General features: G+C 56.4%; 5 protein-coding genes across 5 annotated transcripts; 4 read left to right on the forward strand and 1 right to left on the reverse strand.

The window, feature by feature from the left end:
* Positions 1-2,520: 2,520 nt before the first annotated feature.
* On the forward strand, positions 2,521-5,628 carry KVR01_010345 (uncharacterized protein). Its single transcript, XM_044792843.1, has 3 exons — positions 2,521-2,733; positions 2,796-2,823; positions 2,880-5,628. Exons 1-3 carry the CDS (start codon positions 2,557-2,559, stop codon positions 5,402-5,404), a joined length of 2,730 nt encoding a protein of 909 aa, XP_044640504.1. The 5' UTR covers positions 2,521-2,556; the 3' UTR covers positions 5,405-5,628.
* A 192-nt stretch (positions 5,629-5,820) lies between these two features.
* KVR01_010479 (mRNA splicing protein SAD1) lies at positions 5,821-7,715 on the forward strand. The gene has a single exon (XM_044790523.1). It carries the CDS (start codon positions 5,930-5,932, stop codon positions 7,577-7,579), a length of 1,650 nt encoding a protein of 549 aa, XP_044640638.1. The 5' UTR covers positions 5,821-5,929; the 3' UTR covers positions 7,580-7,715.
* Positions 7,716-8,081: 366 nt separating this feature from the next.
* KVR01_010421 (uncharacterized protein) lies at positions 8,082-10,665 on the forward strand. Its single transcript, XM_044782856.1, has 3 exons — positions 8,082-8,790; positions 8,859-9,695; positions 9,768-10,665. Exons 1-3 carry the CDS (start codon positions 8,762-8,764, stop codon positions 9,979-9,981), a joined length of 1,080 nt encoding a protein of 359 aa, XP_044640580.1. The 5' UTR covers positions 8,082-8,761; the 3' UTR covers positions 9,982-10,665.
* A 64-nt stretch (positions 10,666-10,729) lies between these two features.
* KVR01_010481 (uncharacterized protein) lies at positions 10,730-16,678 on the forward strand. The gene is made up of 3 exons (XM_044786666.1): positions 10,730-10,950; positions 11,033-13,012; positions 13,088-16,678. Exons 2-3 carry the CDS (start codon positions 11,083-11,085, stop codon positions 13,192-13,194), a joined length of 2,037 nt encoding a protein of 678 aa, XP_044640640.1. The 5' UTR covers positions 10,730-10,950; positions 11,033-11,082; the 3' UTR covers positions 13,195-16,678.
* On the reverse strand, positions 13,382-16,678 carry KVR01_010173 (uncharacterized protein). Its single transcript, XM_044787361.1, has 2 exons — positions 16,430-16,678; positions 13,382-16,372 (listed from the first exon to the last, which is right to left on the reverse strand). The coding sequence occupies exons 1-2, from the start codon at positions 16,499-16,501 to the stop codon at positions 13,682-13,684; spliced, it is 2,763 nt and encodes a 920-aa protein (XP_044640332.1). The 5' UTR covers positions 16,502-16,678; the 3' UTR covers positions 13,382-13,681.
* Positions 16,679-16,708: the final 30 nt, after the last annotated feature.

Here is a 16,708-nt window from a genome sequence, read left to right on the forward strand (position 1 = left end):
AAACCAGCACAATGGCAGTGACTTGCGCTGTCTGTATCGATTCTGTCGTCAGCCCTGACCCAGTGATCATGATGTTCCGGGCCGTCTGCTCGTAGACGAAGCTTGGACTCGTGAGCATCAGCTGCTAAATGATCCGAGCAAACCGATGTGAGCCTCAATTTCTTGCATTGTGGGGAACCTGAGTGGTCCACACTAAACCTTTTGCAGGAAGCTTGATGCCGTTGACTTGGATGGAACATGTGCCGCGGAAATAATTGTGAGGTATAAATGATGGCTTTACTTGGTGAACAATAGGGCACGAGCAGAGTGTCGATCATCTTGAGGTCGTGGGACTACTGCTGGTGGCCATATTGAGCATCTCCTTCTGGAGTAGGTACCTCTCTCCTCTGCAAGATATCCCAGGGCCCTTGGCTGCGTCATTCATCCGCATCTGGCACATGAGACGAGTTCTGAAGGGTGACCAGAATCTGGGACTAAACCATCTCCACGAGACACATGGCCATCGCGCCCAAAGAGGTCAGCGGCGTCAGCCATTCCGATGCATTAACATGATTCCCCTCACGTCACTGCGAAGGGCGACTGGTAGAAGATCGTACACCTCCCTGACAGGCGTTTCAAGAATTCCATGGGGGAAACAGAGCCGACCGCAAAGAATGAGCTGAGCCGGCACGTCGTCGCGGGCTACCTCCTCATTAACCTGCTCTAGGCAGAGCCGACCGTTGGCGACACGGTCGAGCTGCTCCTAGGCTGCCTGGAGGAACGCCGAGGAGAACAAGCCCAAAGAGCTGATCCGCTTCTTCACCTACACGACTTCCAACATCATCGGCTAGGTGGTCTTCTCCAAACCGTCCGGCTTACTGCGCGAAGGCAAGGGCATCGGCCGGGCAGTATCCAACTCCCTGGCGCCGAATATCCACGCCGCCGTGGGCGGCTACATGCAGTGGTCCCACTTGCTGCTATCGAACTCGCTGGTGGCCTGGCTGGACGGGCATTCCTCTGGTCATATCATCGACACAGCGGTCAGTGCCATGAAGGGGCGAGAAGAGCCTGGACGCCCGCTTCGACGCTGTGGCGCACTGCCCAGGCGGTTCCGGTGCCTCAGCAGAATCCCGGCCGCATGCTCCCCAGATACAGGCAGTCAGTCCGTGGCCAGCAACGCCGGTTCTGCCGGCTCGGAAACTGTCGCGTGCGACCTGTGAGCGCTTTTCTACCACATGATCCGCCGTCTGGCCCTATAAAGGCCGGCGAGGGGGGTGGATTGTCACCGCGGGCCTGTCGGCGCCTTGATTGCAGGAGAAGGTGATCCCATGTGCTGAGGTGCTGAGGCCACCTCTGTTGCAAGCCTGTATCAAGGAGGCGCTACGGGTGTTTGCACCGGCTGCCACGGACTCCCACTGGCTGGTGAAGATGGTGTTACCATCGGCGACAGCATGTTCCCGGAGGACACGACTTTGTCGGCCAGGGCGTGTGTGATTCACTCCTCGCGGGAGATCTGGGGCGCAGACGCAAGCGCATGGCATCCGTAAAGGTGGCTAGCAGACAACAAGTCGGCTCTCGAGAAGAAACTACATGCCCGTAAGTAAGCATCGGATTCTTCGCTTTGGTAACGTCAACTGGTCGTGTCTGTCGGGTTCAGCAACTCACATGCCCATAGTTTGGGCTTGGATACCGGTACATGTCTCGTCCGGGTCAGAACATCGCAAAGTTCGAGCTTTCCAAGATCTCCGCAACCACCGTTTGTGAGTAAAATATCAATCAGGTTGACCAACCCTAGACAGCAGTGGCAGTGGAAGGCACACTTTCACGCTTGCTCCGCAGTCCTGGCCGTATCGTATCGTGAAGCGGTAGTTGCTCGGCTACTCTCTTTGGTCGGAGACGCGCATCAGGATTCCTGCAACTGGCAATATCAAATTTGAACCAGTGGGAGTTGACGATGGATTCTTGTTGATTTAGCTCAAAGATGTATAACGCTATCTCTCACCTGTCATCATATGGCACAACTTGAATTGATCTCATACCTATCTAGGTACCGAGGTACTTGGTAAAACTCCGACAGGATGACATCCGATATTCATATCGGACAAGATCCTGAAGCACAGCAATCCAGATATAGGTAAGACACAGAAACTCTGTTATGATATCACATAACTTTTTGGAGACGGGCTGGTATGGTGGTAATAATGTTTGAAGGGCGTTGGAGACCATCTTCGAGAAGGGTCTGCGGCTGGGAGATGTAAGAAAGCTTGGACTGTCTTCTAAGAAAGAAGACTAAAATTCTACTTAGTAGGAACAACCTTCTGGTCGGCCCTCGGCCCTGCGCCCTCTGCAGGCCAGCATATGTTTACCCCTTGACATGCGCTCGCTGTTGAGAGGGGCAAGGGGTAGCTGTACTATCGGGACGACATGGGGCATGGTGACCCCTGACCAAGGATCGACGCTAAGATAACTCTAATTCCTTATCAAAAAAAGTTTTGGTTCACTTGCCCTCACTACACGACTTGCAGCCCGCGCCCGCGCAGCCCAGCCCAGAATTGTCACCAGCATGCAGCAGTCGAGATGACAACGAGGCTTCCTTATAAAACAACATTCGAACCCGAGAGGGCCATACAGCCCATCTTTACAGGGGGCTCAATCTCACTGGACAATGGCGCCAAGATCCTTGCCACGACCCTTGGTGAGGATGCGGTCCTGACTGACCTTTTGACTGGGAGGCAGCTGGCCAAGATTGAGGGGGTACGTCCACCACACGGAGCACCCATTAGACAGCGGCACGGCTGACATTCAGTGCCCATCAGGATGACGAGCAAATTTCGACCTTGACCTGTACGACTCACTGAGAGCTTGACAATCCGTGGGCGACAGCTAACCCCAGAGTCTAGTGACACCTTCCGCCTCCCATCTGATCGTTTGTTCTCGGTCTCTCTCTATGCGCATATACTCCCTCAAGATTTCCGACGATCAAGGCGAGATCGAAGCGACCCTTACACGAACCCTGAAACCACACGGGACTCCGGTGGTCGTCTTAGCCGTTGACCGCACTGGCACCCTCCTCGCCACCGGCGCGGCGGACGGCAATATTAAAGTCTGGGACTTGATCGGCGGATACGTCACGCACACTTTCAGGGGCCCAAGTGTCCTTGTTTCCGCCCTCCATTTCTTCGAGATCGCCTCTAGTCGCCTGGCAGACGAGCAGCTGACCGGCAAGAAGGGCAAAAAGACCAAGAGGAAGAGTGACGTGGGTGGTGAAGACAAGGATTCCGCGACTGCCAAGTTCCGCCTGGCGTCTGGCAGCCAAGATGGAAAAATCAGGGTTTGGGACCTACACAAGCGCGCAGTGGTCGCAGACCTCGAGTCGCATGTGTCTGACGTTCAGGGGCTGGACTACTCCCCGTCGCAACATGCGCTGGTCACGGCCAGTCGTGATAAAACGATGATCTGGTGGGATGCGAAATCGTGGGCGCCGAGAAAGGTCATCCCAACATTTGAGACGATGGAAGCCGTTGGGTTCTTGGAGGACGGCGGGCTGACGTACACCGCTGGCGCCAACGGTTGTGTAAGGCTTTGGGACTCCGAAACAGGCCGTGAAGTGACGACGGAACAGTCCTCAAAGTCTGAGGGTGACTCGATCGTCGCAGCAGTTCTGTGCTCAGAGCAGAACCTGTTGCTGACTGTCCAGATGGACCACACGCTCGTTCTCTACCGAACACCTTCGATGCGAGACGCTCTCACAATCCCTGAATTGCCACCACTTGAACCGCTCAGGAGGATCTCTGGCACTCATGATGAGATTATCGACCTTGCATACGTCTTGCCCGACCGCTCCATGATGGCACTGGCCACGAACTCGGAGGACGTGCGACTTGTTTCCGTGGCAGAGTCACAGGTAGGAGCAGACGAGATCACAGGGGCAGGCCAGTACCTAGGCCAAGACATAGGTCTCCTCAAAGGACACGACGAGATCGTGATCACTCTCGATGTCGATTGGTCTGGGCACTGGATTGCGACGGGCGCAAAGGATAACACAGCTCGGCTGTGGCGGGTGGATCGGGAGAACAACAGTTACACGTGTTGGGCGACATTTACAGGACACGCCGAGTCTGTAGGCGCTATCGGCCTTCCGAAGACTATTCCCCAGGAGTCCTCTGCAGCATACCAGGACCCAGTCAACAACCCCCCGGCGGTACTCATGACAGGATCACAGGACTTGACAGTGAAGAAGTGGGAAATCCCACGGCAAGCCCAGAAGAAGGCCAAAGCTCTGTTCACGAGGAAGGCCCACGACAAGGACATTAACGCACTTGACGTAAACATCTCGGGCCAACTATTTGCATCCGCATCTCAGGACAAGACTGTCAAGATCTGGTCTGTTGCAGAGGGTGAAGTACAGGGTATTCTCCGAGGCCACAAGAGAGGTGTTTGGTCAGTAAGATTTGCACCAGCAAACACTCCCGTAATCCAGGGCGATAAGGGTGCGGTGGCCGGGAAAGGACTTGTCTTGACAGGCTCCGGAGACAAGACTGTCAAAATCTGGAGCTTATCGGACTACACCTGCTTGAGGACCTTTGAGGGGCACTCGAACAGTATTTTGAAGGTGGCATGGCTCAACCAGCACGCCGAGGGCGACAAAGCCAAACGGGTCCAATTCGCCAGCGCCGGCGGTGACGGTCTCGTGAAAGTTTGGGATGCCAACAGCGGCGAGACCGAGACCACGCTGGACAACCATGAGGACCGCGTGTGGGCTCTTGCCGTGCACCCCGAGACGAATATGATCGTTTCCGGAAGCGCAGACTCTACCGTTACCTTCTGGAAGGACACATCATCTGAGACGCAGACTGCGGCTGTTGAGGCGGCCACCAAGCTTATCGAGCAGGAGCAGGAGCTTGAGAATTACATGCACACTGGTGCGTACAGAGAAGCCATCGCGCTCGCGCTGCAGCTCAACCACCCTGGGAGGTTGCTCAACCTGTTCACGAAAGTGGTGAACTCGAAGGAACCAGATCAGGGAAGCTTGTCTGGCCTCAGGGCGGTCGATGAGGTTCTAGCAACGCTATCTGACGAGCAGATCTTCCTACTGCTTCTGAGACTGCGGGATTGGAACACCAATGCCAGGACCGCGTCAGTAGCCCAGAGGATCCTGTGGGCTCTGATCAGGAGTTATCCGGCCACCAAGTTCTCGAACCTGTCGGTCAAGGGAGCACGTGGGCAAAAGAGCTTGACGGAGGTTCTCAATGCATTGAAGGTGTACACCGAGAGGCACTACAAGCGTACGGAGGAGCTGGTGGACGAATCATACCTGGTAGAGTACACGTTACAGGAGATGGAGAACTTGGCACCCATGATGGACATGCCTGCGGCTGGTGAGAACGGGGAGGGAGATGTCCTGATGCTGGATGCAGCTTCATGAGGTGTAGAATATGATGGGTGAATAAAATAGAAGTGATACCAAATCAACCTAGTGAATCCAAGCCAACAAACTTTTTTTCGGAAAAGTGGCTTTTCATAAACATTTAAGTCGCGAATGTGAGCAGGTCGAAAAATCATGGATAACCTGGACACTAGAAAAACCTAAACACCTCACTGGCAATGCATCATTTTCTGCTTTGAACCACCATACACAGTAAGATAGGCCTGAAAAGTGGACTAATGAAAATCAACAATTGTTCTATCCAATTGGTGAAAATCCTGTGTTGTACACAAACAACTCTCAAGTGAGATACTAGTATAGCTCTGGTCGTGGCAGTAGTAAAAGGCGGGGTGTCAGTGCATCAATCCAAACAATCCTAGGATCTCGGCACCGCGCTGAAGCTGATCCACCCAGAAGCCTTATTGACACAACCACCTCCTGCACCGCCCTGGGAAGCCCCAAACTCCCCGTCTTCACCTCCTCCCGCACTCGACAAGGCTCACGCGATTCGATTACCAGACCACCATGTCGAAGCGACTCGCGTCCGAAGCGCTCGAAGAAACGTTCCACGCAGACTCGCCTGCATCGAAGAAGTCGCGGATTGGTGAAAGCCCCAGCGCGCAAGGAGACAGCGACCTCGAGCAGCGCAAGTCAGGTGGCGATACGACGCCGAGGCAGAATGGTGCCGCAAACGGGCACGGTGAGGAGTTGGACTCAGACCTGGAAGACGACTTGCCAGAAGAGAAAGCGCCGATCAGGCAGTCGGCGCCTACCGCAGGCTACGACGACCTGTACCTCGACACGATCGACCGGAACGTGCTAGATTTCGACTTTGAGAAGCTCTGCTCTGTTTCGCTGTCCAACATCAACGTGTACGCATGTCTGGTATGCGGCAAGTACTTCCAGGGCCGCGGCCCCAAATCACACGCCTACTTCCACTCGTTGGACGAAAACCACCACGTCTACATCAACATGGCGACCCAGAAAGTATACGTGCTACCGGAGGGGTACGAGGTTACGAGCAAGAGCCTGGACGACATCAAGTACGTGTCAGACCCAAGGTACACGAAACAAGAGGTCATGGACATAGATCGACGGCCGCGCACCAGCCTCACGATCTTGGGCAAGGAATACACGCCAGGCTACGTGGGGATGAACAACATCAAGGAGAATGACTACCTGAACGTCGTGGTTCAGGCATTGTCACACGTCCCGCCACTGCGGAACTTCTTCTTGTTGGAGGACTTTGCCAGCTCCCGGTCAGAGCTGGTCAAGAGGACGAGCATCTTGTTCAGGAAGATCTGGAATCCGCGCGCGTTCAAGTCGCACGTGTCGCCACATGAGCTGCTGCAGGAGATCTCGCTGCGGTCGAATAAGCGGTACACCCTGACCGTGCAGAGCGACCCTGTCGAATTCCTCAGCTGGTTCCTGAACAATCTCCACCTCGGCCTGGGGGGAAGCAAGACCAAGCCGGGGAGCAGCATGGTGCAGAGGGTGTTTCAAGGGAGGCTCAAGGTCGAGTCGCAAGCCATCACGGCAAAAGCCGACGTGGGTGACCGGCTACGGTTCGAGGAGGCCGCGGAAGTAAAGGTGGACGTCAGCCGGTTCCTCCTCCTCACGCTGGATTTGCCACCCGCGCCGCTGTTCCAAGACGAACAGGAGCGTAACATCATCCCCCAGGTGCCGCTGACGACGATCTTGTCCAAATATGACGGCCACTCGGCACAAGAGCACCTGGCGCACCGGCGGCGCTACAGGCTGATGCACCCGCTGCCGCCATACCTGGTCATGCACGTCAAGCGCTTCAGCCAGAACAAGTTTGTCAGCGAGCGCAACCCGACGATCGTGACGTTTGACTCGCGCGACTTGGACGTGAGCCCGTACGTGGAGCCGGACCCGGCGGCGCACCCGGGCGGCGGGCCGATCTACTACGACCTGGTGGCCAACGTGGTGCACGAGGCGGTGCGGCTGCGCGAGGACGTGGCGGACACGGGCGAGGAGCGCAAGACGTGGAAGGTGCAGCTGCTGGACAAGGCCAGGGGCGAGTGGGTGGTCTGCCAGGACCTGTTCGTGGACAAGATCCAGAAGGAGCTTCTGTGCATGGGTGAGAGCTACCTGCAGATCTGGGAGAGGAGGAGAGAGCCTGGCCAGGGGAAGGGCAAGGCAAAGGCATGAAGGGGTGGACTGTGTTGTACCTACCTAGGTAGGTTTGAAAGATACTTAAGTATACTGCCAGCTGCGGCCGTGGCTATGAGTGCCGGATATAGTGGCCTCATCCTCCATACCTACTGAGTTCTCCATTTCCCAGCGAGAGTGACAGGACAAGCGTAGACATACATTATCTGCTTGGACTATTGGCTGGGAGTATTATACAGGCCACACGTGCACTCTCGTAGATATCATCATCAGCATTTGGTACAGAGACTGAATGGTATTGTCTGTCTGCTGCAGGATGGAATGGGCCGCCCACCCGTGTGGTCTGTCTGCACGCCCAGGCTGCCTGGCTGCCAGGTAGATACCCCACACTGGCTGCTGGCCTGGCTGCTGGTGGCTGTCGATCCATTAGTGCAGGTGCAACGCAACGGTGGAGCTCCCTGGGGCAGCCCAAGCGCCGCCTCACCACCCCAGTGCTCATTGGAAGAGACTTTTTCTGTCGACGCTTCACATTTTCCAAGTTCCGCATTCCATCCCAACCCACACCAGAACCCATTGCGTACCAGATCAGTATACCCTTGTGACACCGCCTGCAGTCCCCATCCCACCTTCAGATCGATCATCTCCCCAGCTGCAGCCAGCCAATTCTTCCCTCCAGCCAAACCCCGACCTCGAGGCATCCCACAAACTTCCACCATCCCCTGGCCCGAATCAAGCTCTGTACCTGGACTCTCCTCCGTCATCTGCATCTTGGTGCATCCCATCCGCCACTTTGGACACAGACCGACACACACACCCTGCCCTACAACCTACGGCCCGCGTTACACGTCAACGACCGCGTCTTCTTCTTCTTCAATGATCAGTGGCCTTCTCGAACAAAAACGACCATAGGCGAAATTGCATTTCCTTGTCCAGCTACCATCCAAACGCGCCAATCTGAACCTCCATCTCGGCCACCTCCACCACCGCAAAAAGTCCTGCAAACACACAACGAACAAAGGAACCACACCCAGACCAACTCGGCCACAATCCCTTTCCGCAACCCGATACGAGTCGGTTCAATCGATTAATCACCAGCGAAACTACTTTTGGGTACCTTGTAGCCCTCGGAGCCTGGAATAAGACTGTGAGGAGGGTCGCAGAATTCTCTCCCAGAACAAACCCCAAAGGGCAGCTTGCCTCGCCGTTCGTTTCACAGTCTCCATGGATAACCTATGGACTCGCCGGACCAAGTATGTTCACTGCTATTCCCAGTCCCGGCAGAGCTCAGACCGCAGACACTGACTTGTTCTTTCTACAGCACCAACAAGCTCTCCCTCTCGACACCAGGTTCGGCCCTCAACGACACCGGCTCCCTCGGTCGGAATTCCTCCATCTCCAAGCGATTCGGCGGTGATAGCTCGTCGCACGGGACGAGGAACCCTCTAAACGACGTCAAGACCCCAGGCAGCGGACTCGCCTCCCCGGGCGGCGCATCCAACGCCTTCGCCCTCGGCACCGGCGCCTTTTCGAACTTCGGGGCAAAGACGCCCAAGTCCACCGGGAACCCCTTCGACCTAGCCTCCAAGACCCCAACAACCGAGAAATCCGGAAAGGACGGCGCGAACGGGGGCAGCGCAACCAAGGCCGGCTTGAGCGGGGCTGCGAAATCAGCCGCGAGCACGCCAGGGCCCGCCACAAGGGAGAGGAAGGACAGCGATCAGCGCGGGGCCCACCCGCTGCGTAACAGCTGGGCGTTCTGGTACCGCCCTTCCATCCCGAAGAATGTCGGCTACATCCCCTATGAGGACACCGTCCACGGCATAGCGACGGTCGGTAGCGCCGAGGAGTTCTGGGCCGTCTACAGGCACCTGAAGCGACCGTCGACCCTGCCGGTCGTGTCCGACTACCACCTGTTCAAGAAGGGCGTCCGGCCCATCTGGGAGGATGACGAGAACAGGAAGGGCGGCAAGTGGGTCGTGCGCCTTAAGAAGGGGGTCGCGGACCGGTACTGGGAGGACCTGATGCTTGCTCTCATTGGTGAGCAGTTTGGTGATGCTGGCGAGGAAGTTTGCGGCGCCGTGATGAGTGTCAGAAACGGTGAGGACATCCTCAGCATCTGGACTGCCACCAGTGGGGGCAAGGTGCTCAAGATCAGGTGAGTAACAGGCCACCGTGCCGCGCACGCCCTTGACGCGTCGGGTTCTTGGATTGCTAACATTGCCACCAGGGAAACCTTCAAGCGAGTCCTGAACTTCCCTCCAGAAACCAAGATCGAGTGGAAGGTGCACGAGGAGAGCATTCAACAACGCATCACCGTTGAAGAGTCCCGCAAGGAGAGGGCCAACCAGCACAAGTCTGGCAACAAGCAGAACAACCAGCGACAGGCCCAACAGCACCAACAGAGCAACGACGATTCGGCCCCGGGTCCGCAGGCATCATAGTGTGCATTCTGCCCGAAACCGGATTCGACGAAACACCTGAAGGAGGCAGTCCCTTCGCAGCGCCTAACCCCGATATCCCACCGCTGGAGGGAAAGGCTAGGATGCTAGCATGTCTACGCAAGAGCGAACGGCCCTTAGGTCGTGCACAGCCGCATTGTATCGAATAGTAGCGTGTCTTTTCTTGGGTCACAGCAGCTTCCAATTACTGAGCTTTGCATGCGGAACAACGCGACAGTTAATGTTACCGTCCTTGTTAGCGTCGATATAGTTCTTGAAATCTTGGTCTCGTTTTGTGTGCCGGCTGTTGCTGCTGTCCGTCAAGATGAAGCAGATTTCGAACCAACGATCACCGCCACCATGCTTTTCACAAACGTGACCCAGGAGATGTAGTTGGTGAATCAATACCCGGCAAGGCCGAAATTCAAGCCCGATAGTAGCTCCCTTCCAGGCCCTGAAAGATTTTCTGCTCTGCGCGATGGACAGACTGTTTCGGAGGCGCTCTGGGGTCTCTATCAAGGCACAGGAAGATATTGACTGTTCATGGAATCATACGAAATTCCCCAAGTGCCCACGGGTTGTCGAATGCCATGTTGGGCTACATACACTTTTCAAAGCACAGCACCTTGTCGGTGAACTCGGGCGTGGGATCCTTGATAGCGATAAGCGGTGACGCGAAGCGGCCGCCGTGTTTTAAAGCACCGCGGGGCACTTGACGTTGCTCCCGCCTGTCAGCCCCAGCTCGCCCTGTCGGACCCCTCCATTCTGACACGGCTTGCTGAACTTTGTGAGATCCACGCCACTGTTGACTCACACTTTACTGCATTTTAGATCTCCCAATTGAGCAGCAGAGCATCGGGATTGAATGCCCCAGTCTGTCCCTCTACCAATTCGAAGAGTTTGCAATCTCAAAGCACTCTTGGCATCTTGAGGAGTCGATCCAGAGGCTACCCCACCACGTTTTCCCAGAGGGTAGGCCCGACCCATCCTCTCTCATTGTCACCCTCGCCCTAGGCTCGCCCTTGCACCTCACCCAACTCACAGAAGCACACAGCTCAACGTCGCAACAACACAGCATACAGCATACAAAGGACAGCGTCTAGTATGGCGGCGGACCCAATATTGCCCGTCGAGGGCAAGAGAAATATTCTCATCACAAGCGCCCTGCCATACGTCAACAATGTACCCCACCTTGGAAATCTCATCGGCAGTGTTCTGTCTGCAGATGTCTTCTCCCGCTGGTCCAAGGCCCGTGGGTTCCAGACTCTGTTTGTCTGCGGCTCTGATGAGTATGGTACTGCCACCGAGACCAAGGCCCTTGAGGAGGGCGTGAGCCCCGAGGAGCTGTGCAAGAAGTACCACGCCCTTCACAAAGAGATTTACGACTGGTTCAAGATCGAATTTGACATCTTTGGTCGCACCCCCACCGAGCACCAGACCCAGATTACCCAGGACATTTTCAGGAATTTGTGGAATAACGGCTTCATCCTCGAGCGCGAGGAGTTCCAGCCTTTTTGCTCCCACGCCAACCACAACAGCTTCCTCGCTGACCGATTCATCGAGGGCGAGTGTTCCATCTGTGGCGACAACGGGGCGAGGGGTGACCAGTGTGACAAGTGCGGGAACCTGCTGGACCCGTTCCAGCCCGGACCCGAGGCCGGAGCCTCTGATGATGCTGTGGCAAAAGCCACTGGCTGGCTCGTGAAACCCCGCTGCAAGGTTGACGGCACCACCCCGGAGAGGCGGAAGACAAAGCACCTGTACCTGCGGCTAGACGCGCTTGGGGACGAGATCAAAGACTGGTTCCTCGCGGCCAGCAAGAAGGGCACCTGGAGCTCCAACTGTATCCAAATCACCGACTCGTGGATCCAGAAGGGACTGCTGCCTCGTGCAATCACCCGTGATCTGAAATGGGGAACTGCAATCCCCAAAGGCCTCAAGGGCCTGGACGACGAGGCATATGCTAACAAGGTGTTCTACGTGTGGTTTGACGCATGTATTGGGTACGTGTCCATCACGGCGAATTACACAGACGGCAAGAACGTGGATGGGAAGCTGTGGGAGAAGTGGTGGAGATCGGACAACGTCGACCTCATACAGTTCATGGGCAAGGACAACGTTCCTTTCCACACCATCGTTTTCCCTGCCTCCCAAATTGGAACTAGGGAGAAATGGACAAAGGTCCACAAGCTTTCCACCACAGAATACCTGAACTACGAGGAGTCCAAGTTCAGCAAGTCCAAGGGAGTCGGCGTGTTTGGCAACAATGCAAAGGACACCGGTATTGAGCCGAATGTGTGGAGGTACTATCTGCTGTCTCGGCGCCCGGAGACGGCAGACAGCGAGTTCAAGTGGACCGAATTCGTCGATGCCAACAACAACGACCTGCTCAAAAACCTCGGCAACTTCAACCAGCGCGTGCTCAAGTTTTGCCAGGCAAAGTATGAGTCTGTGGTCCCTGACTACACGAAATACACATCCGAGGGCCTTGACGCACACGTGAGGGACGTCAACGCCCTGCTCAAGGAGTACAACACCCACATGGACGCAACCAAGCTGCGAGCCGGCCTGCAGACGGTCCTCGCCATCTCGGCGCTCGGCAACAAGATTCTGCAGGACAACAAGCTCGACAACCGCCTCCTGACCGAGGAGCCGGACCGCTGCGCCGCAGTCATCGGCCTCGCGCTCAACCACATCGCCCTTCTCGCGTCCATCGTCGCGCCCTACATGCCGGGCACGGCGGCCAACATCTTCGAGCAGCTGGGACTCGAGCCGCGGGCGTCAATCCCCGACACCTGGGTGACGGACGCGATCAAGCCGGGCCACAAGCTCGGGACGCCCAAGCTGCTCTTCACGCAGATCCCGGCGGCCAAGGTCGACGAGTGGCGCGACGCGTACGGCGGCGAGGAGGTCAAGAAGGCAAAGGAGCTCGCCGCCCGCAAGGCTGAGGAGAAGAGGCTCGCCAAGGAGCGCGACAAGGAGAAGAAGAGGCTCAAGAAGCTTGCTGCCGCCCAGGCCAAGGAGAATGAGACATGTGAGTGACCTTTCCTCTCCCAAGAAAAAAGACAATGAAGAGAGGAGACACATGCTAACATGGACTTGATGATAGCCGCCGCCAAGCCAAGCGTCGAGTCTACCGAGAAGAAGGAGATGGCTGACCCGGAGATCGAGAAGGTCACCGAGGCGATTGCTAAGGCCGACGTGCATACTAGCTAAGCATAGTCTGAAGACATGGGGTTCTTCATGAGTATATACTATTAGCTGCGCTCTTGTTCAACGAAGTCGTAACAATCAACCGGAGTTCCAGAAGGCGAAGGAGGCCATCGATGGGACCAGCGTGCGCACTATTTGAGCGGAGTATGAAAATGTGAGACCATGCACGAAAATAGACGCCGTGCCAGATCGTCAATTCAAGAGGTCATAAGAATGTCCCTGAGCCCTTGGCCATGAGATACCGTATAATCGTCCATACCGAAGGAGGTCAATCAATATGTGGTCATCTCATTAAAAGTTGTTCCACTGGGGATTGTCCCATCCGCAGTGCTATTCAATGAGATATCCTTTGCAGAAGCTAGTCTATACCACCAGGCCATCCCACATGAGGGTATTGGGTATGCCCCCTGAACATCGCGGAGTACACATCTTGAGAACTTAGGTGAAGAGATGCTGTTGCCACGTAGCAGACACACGGGAAAAGCTCATATCACTGATAAAGCGGTGCAGGGTTGCCTATCTCCAGCATCTCAGCGAGGATATCCCACTTCGGGGCCGCCGCATCCACTGAAGCCCTCGCCACGCCACGCAGACCGCCCGCGATGAAGCGCAGGTGCCGGTCAAAGTCGGCGCGGATGGCCACCAGGACCTCGGCATAAGTCTGTCTCTGCGGCTGCTGTCTCTGCCTCTGCCTCGGGGTGTCGACCTTGTCCTGGACGCCAAAGTCCTCGTCCAGGTCCCCGTCCCCGAAGAGGATGGTGTTGTCCTCCTCCCGCTCCTTCTCCTTGGGGCTGACATACACGCCGAGCCTGGGCGTCGTCCTCTCGCCCCCGACGGGGCCTCCACCCGCGCCGGGGCGGCTGGGCGTGGCGAGATACTTGTGCCCGTCCGATGCGCGCTCCTCCTCGGCGCGCCTCGCGTCCTCGAGCCTGATGGCCAGGTCCAGGACGTCGAGCATGCACTCCTTGATGGGCGCGAGCTTGGCGCCGAGGAAGGCCTCCTCCGTGATGCGCCGCGAGAAGGCCGAGTGGATCTCGATCATGGCGTCGACGTCCTCGGCGTTCTGGACGTCGCACCGCATGCGGTCTATGTTGGGCGCCAGGACAAGGTTGGCCAGGTAGGTCTGGAGGATGTTTGTGAACCACAGCAGGCGCGAGCGGAGGCTGTAGAAGGCTAGCTGCTCGCCCGTCTCGTCATGGCTCCTGCAGCTGGTGAAGAGCTTGTTCAATATCGCAGCTACGCGTCGGATCTGCAAGAGCAGTGTGAAGATGGCTTGGTAGCCGGCGATGCTTTCTGCCGTGATGACCAGCCGGACGGGCCAAGCGAGCCTGTAGGAGAGCCGAACCCCAGGCAAGCTGTTTCTGACACTACACCTGGCCTTGCCAGGGTCGGCGTGGAAAATGTGTTCAGGGTCCACAGCAGCTGAAAGACGGTATGGCTCCAGCCCCGAACATTGAGACCACGCCTCCTGAGCAACTTCTGTGAGACTGAAGCGGTCTGTCCAGGCGGTATTGAGTGCGTCCAAGCTCGAGCAGATAGCTGATGCGAATATTTCGGACATGGAACCGTCTGACATGAAGTAAACGTGTTGTAGGGCATCGAAGCTAGACCACAACCCGCAGGATTCAAATAGTACCTCCTGGAGGTTTGACGCGGTCGAAAGATATCTACTTTGAATCCATACGTCGAATGCATCACTGAATAGCTCCGAGAAGGGCGCTAGGGTGAGATCTGGCGAGCCACATATGGACTCGAAATCCAATGGAGGCTCCGGCGTACGGTTCGCTGGATGGTCTGCGGCGCTGCGGAAGCGGCCAAGCTGCTTGAGGACGACCACGCTCTTTCCCGTATTGAAGACTTTTCTCAGGGCGGACTGCAAGAAATTTGGTGCGTGCAACTGGTTGTCAGGGGTCCGCCGAAGTTCGAACTTGTGACTCCAGATCTGGTGCAAAGGGACTGGGCTTTCACACTCTGCAACAAAGAATGTCTTGTCCCCTGGCGTCAGATGGCCCTCCTCCATCCACCGCCTTATGGGGATGGTGTACACTCTGAAGCACTCGAAGAAGATGGCACCCAGGAAGCTGTATGTAAGTATGTCCCCGCTGAGTTGAGCAACACAGGTCGCGTCATATAGCAGCTCAAGGCAGCGGAAAGCATGGGCAAAGCGCTCGTCCTGTAGTTGACGAACCACGTGGCCTAGTGCATTCAGGGGAGTCAGGTGTGGGCGAAGCTCTTGCTGAAGAGCAATCAGACTGACGACGGTGTCATGTCTGATGTCGACAAAACGGTGCTGTATTAGGGCGATTTCGCGATCAAACAGCCTTAGCCGTTGGGATACAGAGTCCTGGAAGGCCTGGACCATCGGTATGAGCTGTACCGTCTCGCAAAACTTGCGCAGAGGAAGCAGGGTCCGACCAGATTCGGCGAAAGAGTTGATCAATGCTCTATATGTATCCCATAATATATCTGCTAGCTGGAACTTGGGTATTGGCGTGCAGTCTGCAGAGAACAAATCTGACGGGAGCCCATTGAGCATGAATAGGACTTCACGCAGGATCTGAAGCTCAGAGATTGGAATCTTCAGCGGTCGCCCTGAATCATCCCTTGGAAGAGCAGCATGCCGCCATTTTTGGGACTTCCCGACGGCTTCGAGCGCAGAATCAGGGTGGTCTTGTGGCAGGATGAGATGCTTGGCGGACCTCCTGCCTTGGGTGGCACTAGATATGGAGGTGTCTGACGACTCGTCCGAAGCCTGTGACTGAGAGTCTTGCACGACGTCGTCTTCTGAGCTGTCGGCAAAGTCGACGTTGTTCCAGAGACCGCGGTCCTGGGCCCAGCCATCCTCCCTGGCAATGTCCTCCCACCGCAGTTGCTGGCCCGAGTGTGGGTCCGGAGGGCGTAGGCGTTCCAAGGCGTCGAGTGACGTCTTCTGTGCGGGCCTATCAGACAACTCGAGGAACAGATGTAAGATCTCAGGGGTGAATCTGGTAGTCTTGGTGGACAGAGAGTCCAGTCTCTGCCTCAAAGCGTCCGAGAGCACATCACGGCCGACAACGGAGAAGCGCTCGACGAGGCCGCGGAGCTGGTCCTCAACCGCAAAATGATTTGTCTGCAGGTAATTGCGATTTCGGAGGCTGCGAAGGGCAGACTCGCGAAAGGCACTGAACTTGTGAGGATGAGACTAAAAAAAGAGATGTCAGGCTGGTTGACCACCATGGCCATGGACAGGGGGCCATACAGTCGGCGAGGTCGATGTGATGACGGTGACGAGCTCGTCTGTGAGAGCCCCAAACTCGGCAAGGAATGCCATTCCGTGAGCGAGAAGGGGAGAAGCTCTGGACAGGGTTCGGCCGGGTCACGACAACTGCAGTTGGCCCGGCCGTTGAGGCTCAAGTGTTGCGTGACTGTCTAAGTGACCTTTGTACGCGTTGGGTGGATGTCACCGAGTTACACACGCGCTTTGACAGCGGGTACTCGGCCAAGCCAGACAGATCTGGGAGATCTGGCGCTGGCCTTC

The sequence above is a fragment of the Diaporthe batatas genome (assembly GCF_019321695.1).
Source record: "Diaporthe batatas strain CRI 302-4 chromosome Unknown Contig00013, whole genome shotgun sequence".
Lineage (NCBI taxonomy): Eukaryota > Fungi > Ascomycota > Sordariomycetes > Diaporthales > Diaporthaceae > Diaporthe > Diaporthe batatas.

Bases quoted from the DNA above. Each gene is read 5' to 3' on its own strand.
- KVR01_010345 (XM_044792843.1), top strand. From the start codon at position 2,557: ATGACAACGAGGCTTCCTTATAAAACAACATTCGAACCCGAGAGGGCC. The intron at 2,734-2,795 runs GTACGTCCACCA...AGTGCCCATCAG, and splicing joins AGCTGGCCAAGATTGAGGGG to GATGACGAGCAAATTTCGAC. The intron at 2,824-2,879 runs GTACGACTCACT...CCCAGAGTCTAG, and splicing joins GCAAATTTCGACCTTGACCT to TGACACCTTCCGCCTCCCAT.
- KVR01_010173 (XM_044787361.1), bottom strand. From the start codon at position 16,501: ATGGCATTCCTTGCCGAGTTTGGGGCTCTCACAGACGAGCTCGTCACC. The intron at 16,373-16,429 runs GTATGGCCCCCT...CTCTTTTTTTAG, and splicing joins TCACATCGACCTCGCCGACT to TCTCATCCTCACAAGTTCAG.
- KVR01_010479 (XM_044790523.1), top strand. From the start codon at position 5,930: ATGTCGAAGCGACTCGCGTCCGAAGCGCTCGAAGAAACGTTCCACGCA.
- KVR01_010421 (XM_044782856.1), top strand. From the start codon at position 8,762: ATGGATAACCTATGGACTCGCCGGACCAA. The intron at 8,791-8,858 runs GTATGTTCACTG...TTCTTTCTACAG, and splicing joins CTATGGACTCGCCGGACCAA to CACCAACAAGCTCTCCCTCT. The intron at 9,696-9,767 runs GTGAGTAACAGG...CATTGCCACCAG, and splicing joins GGCAAGGTGCTCAAGATCAG to GGAAACCTTCAAGCGAGTCC.
- KVR01_010481 (XM_044786666.1), top strand. From the start codon at position 11,083: ATGGCGGCGGACCCAATATTGCCCGTCGAGGGCAAGAGAAATATTCTC. The intron at 13,013-13,087 runs GTGAGTGACCTT...ACTTGATGATAG, and splicing joins GGCCAAGGAGAATGAGACAT to CCGCCGCCAAGCCAAGCGTC.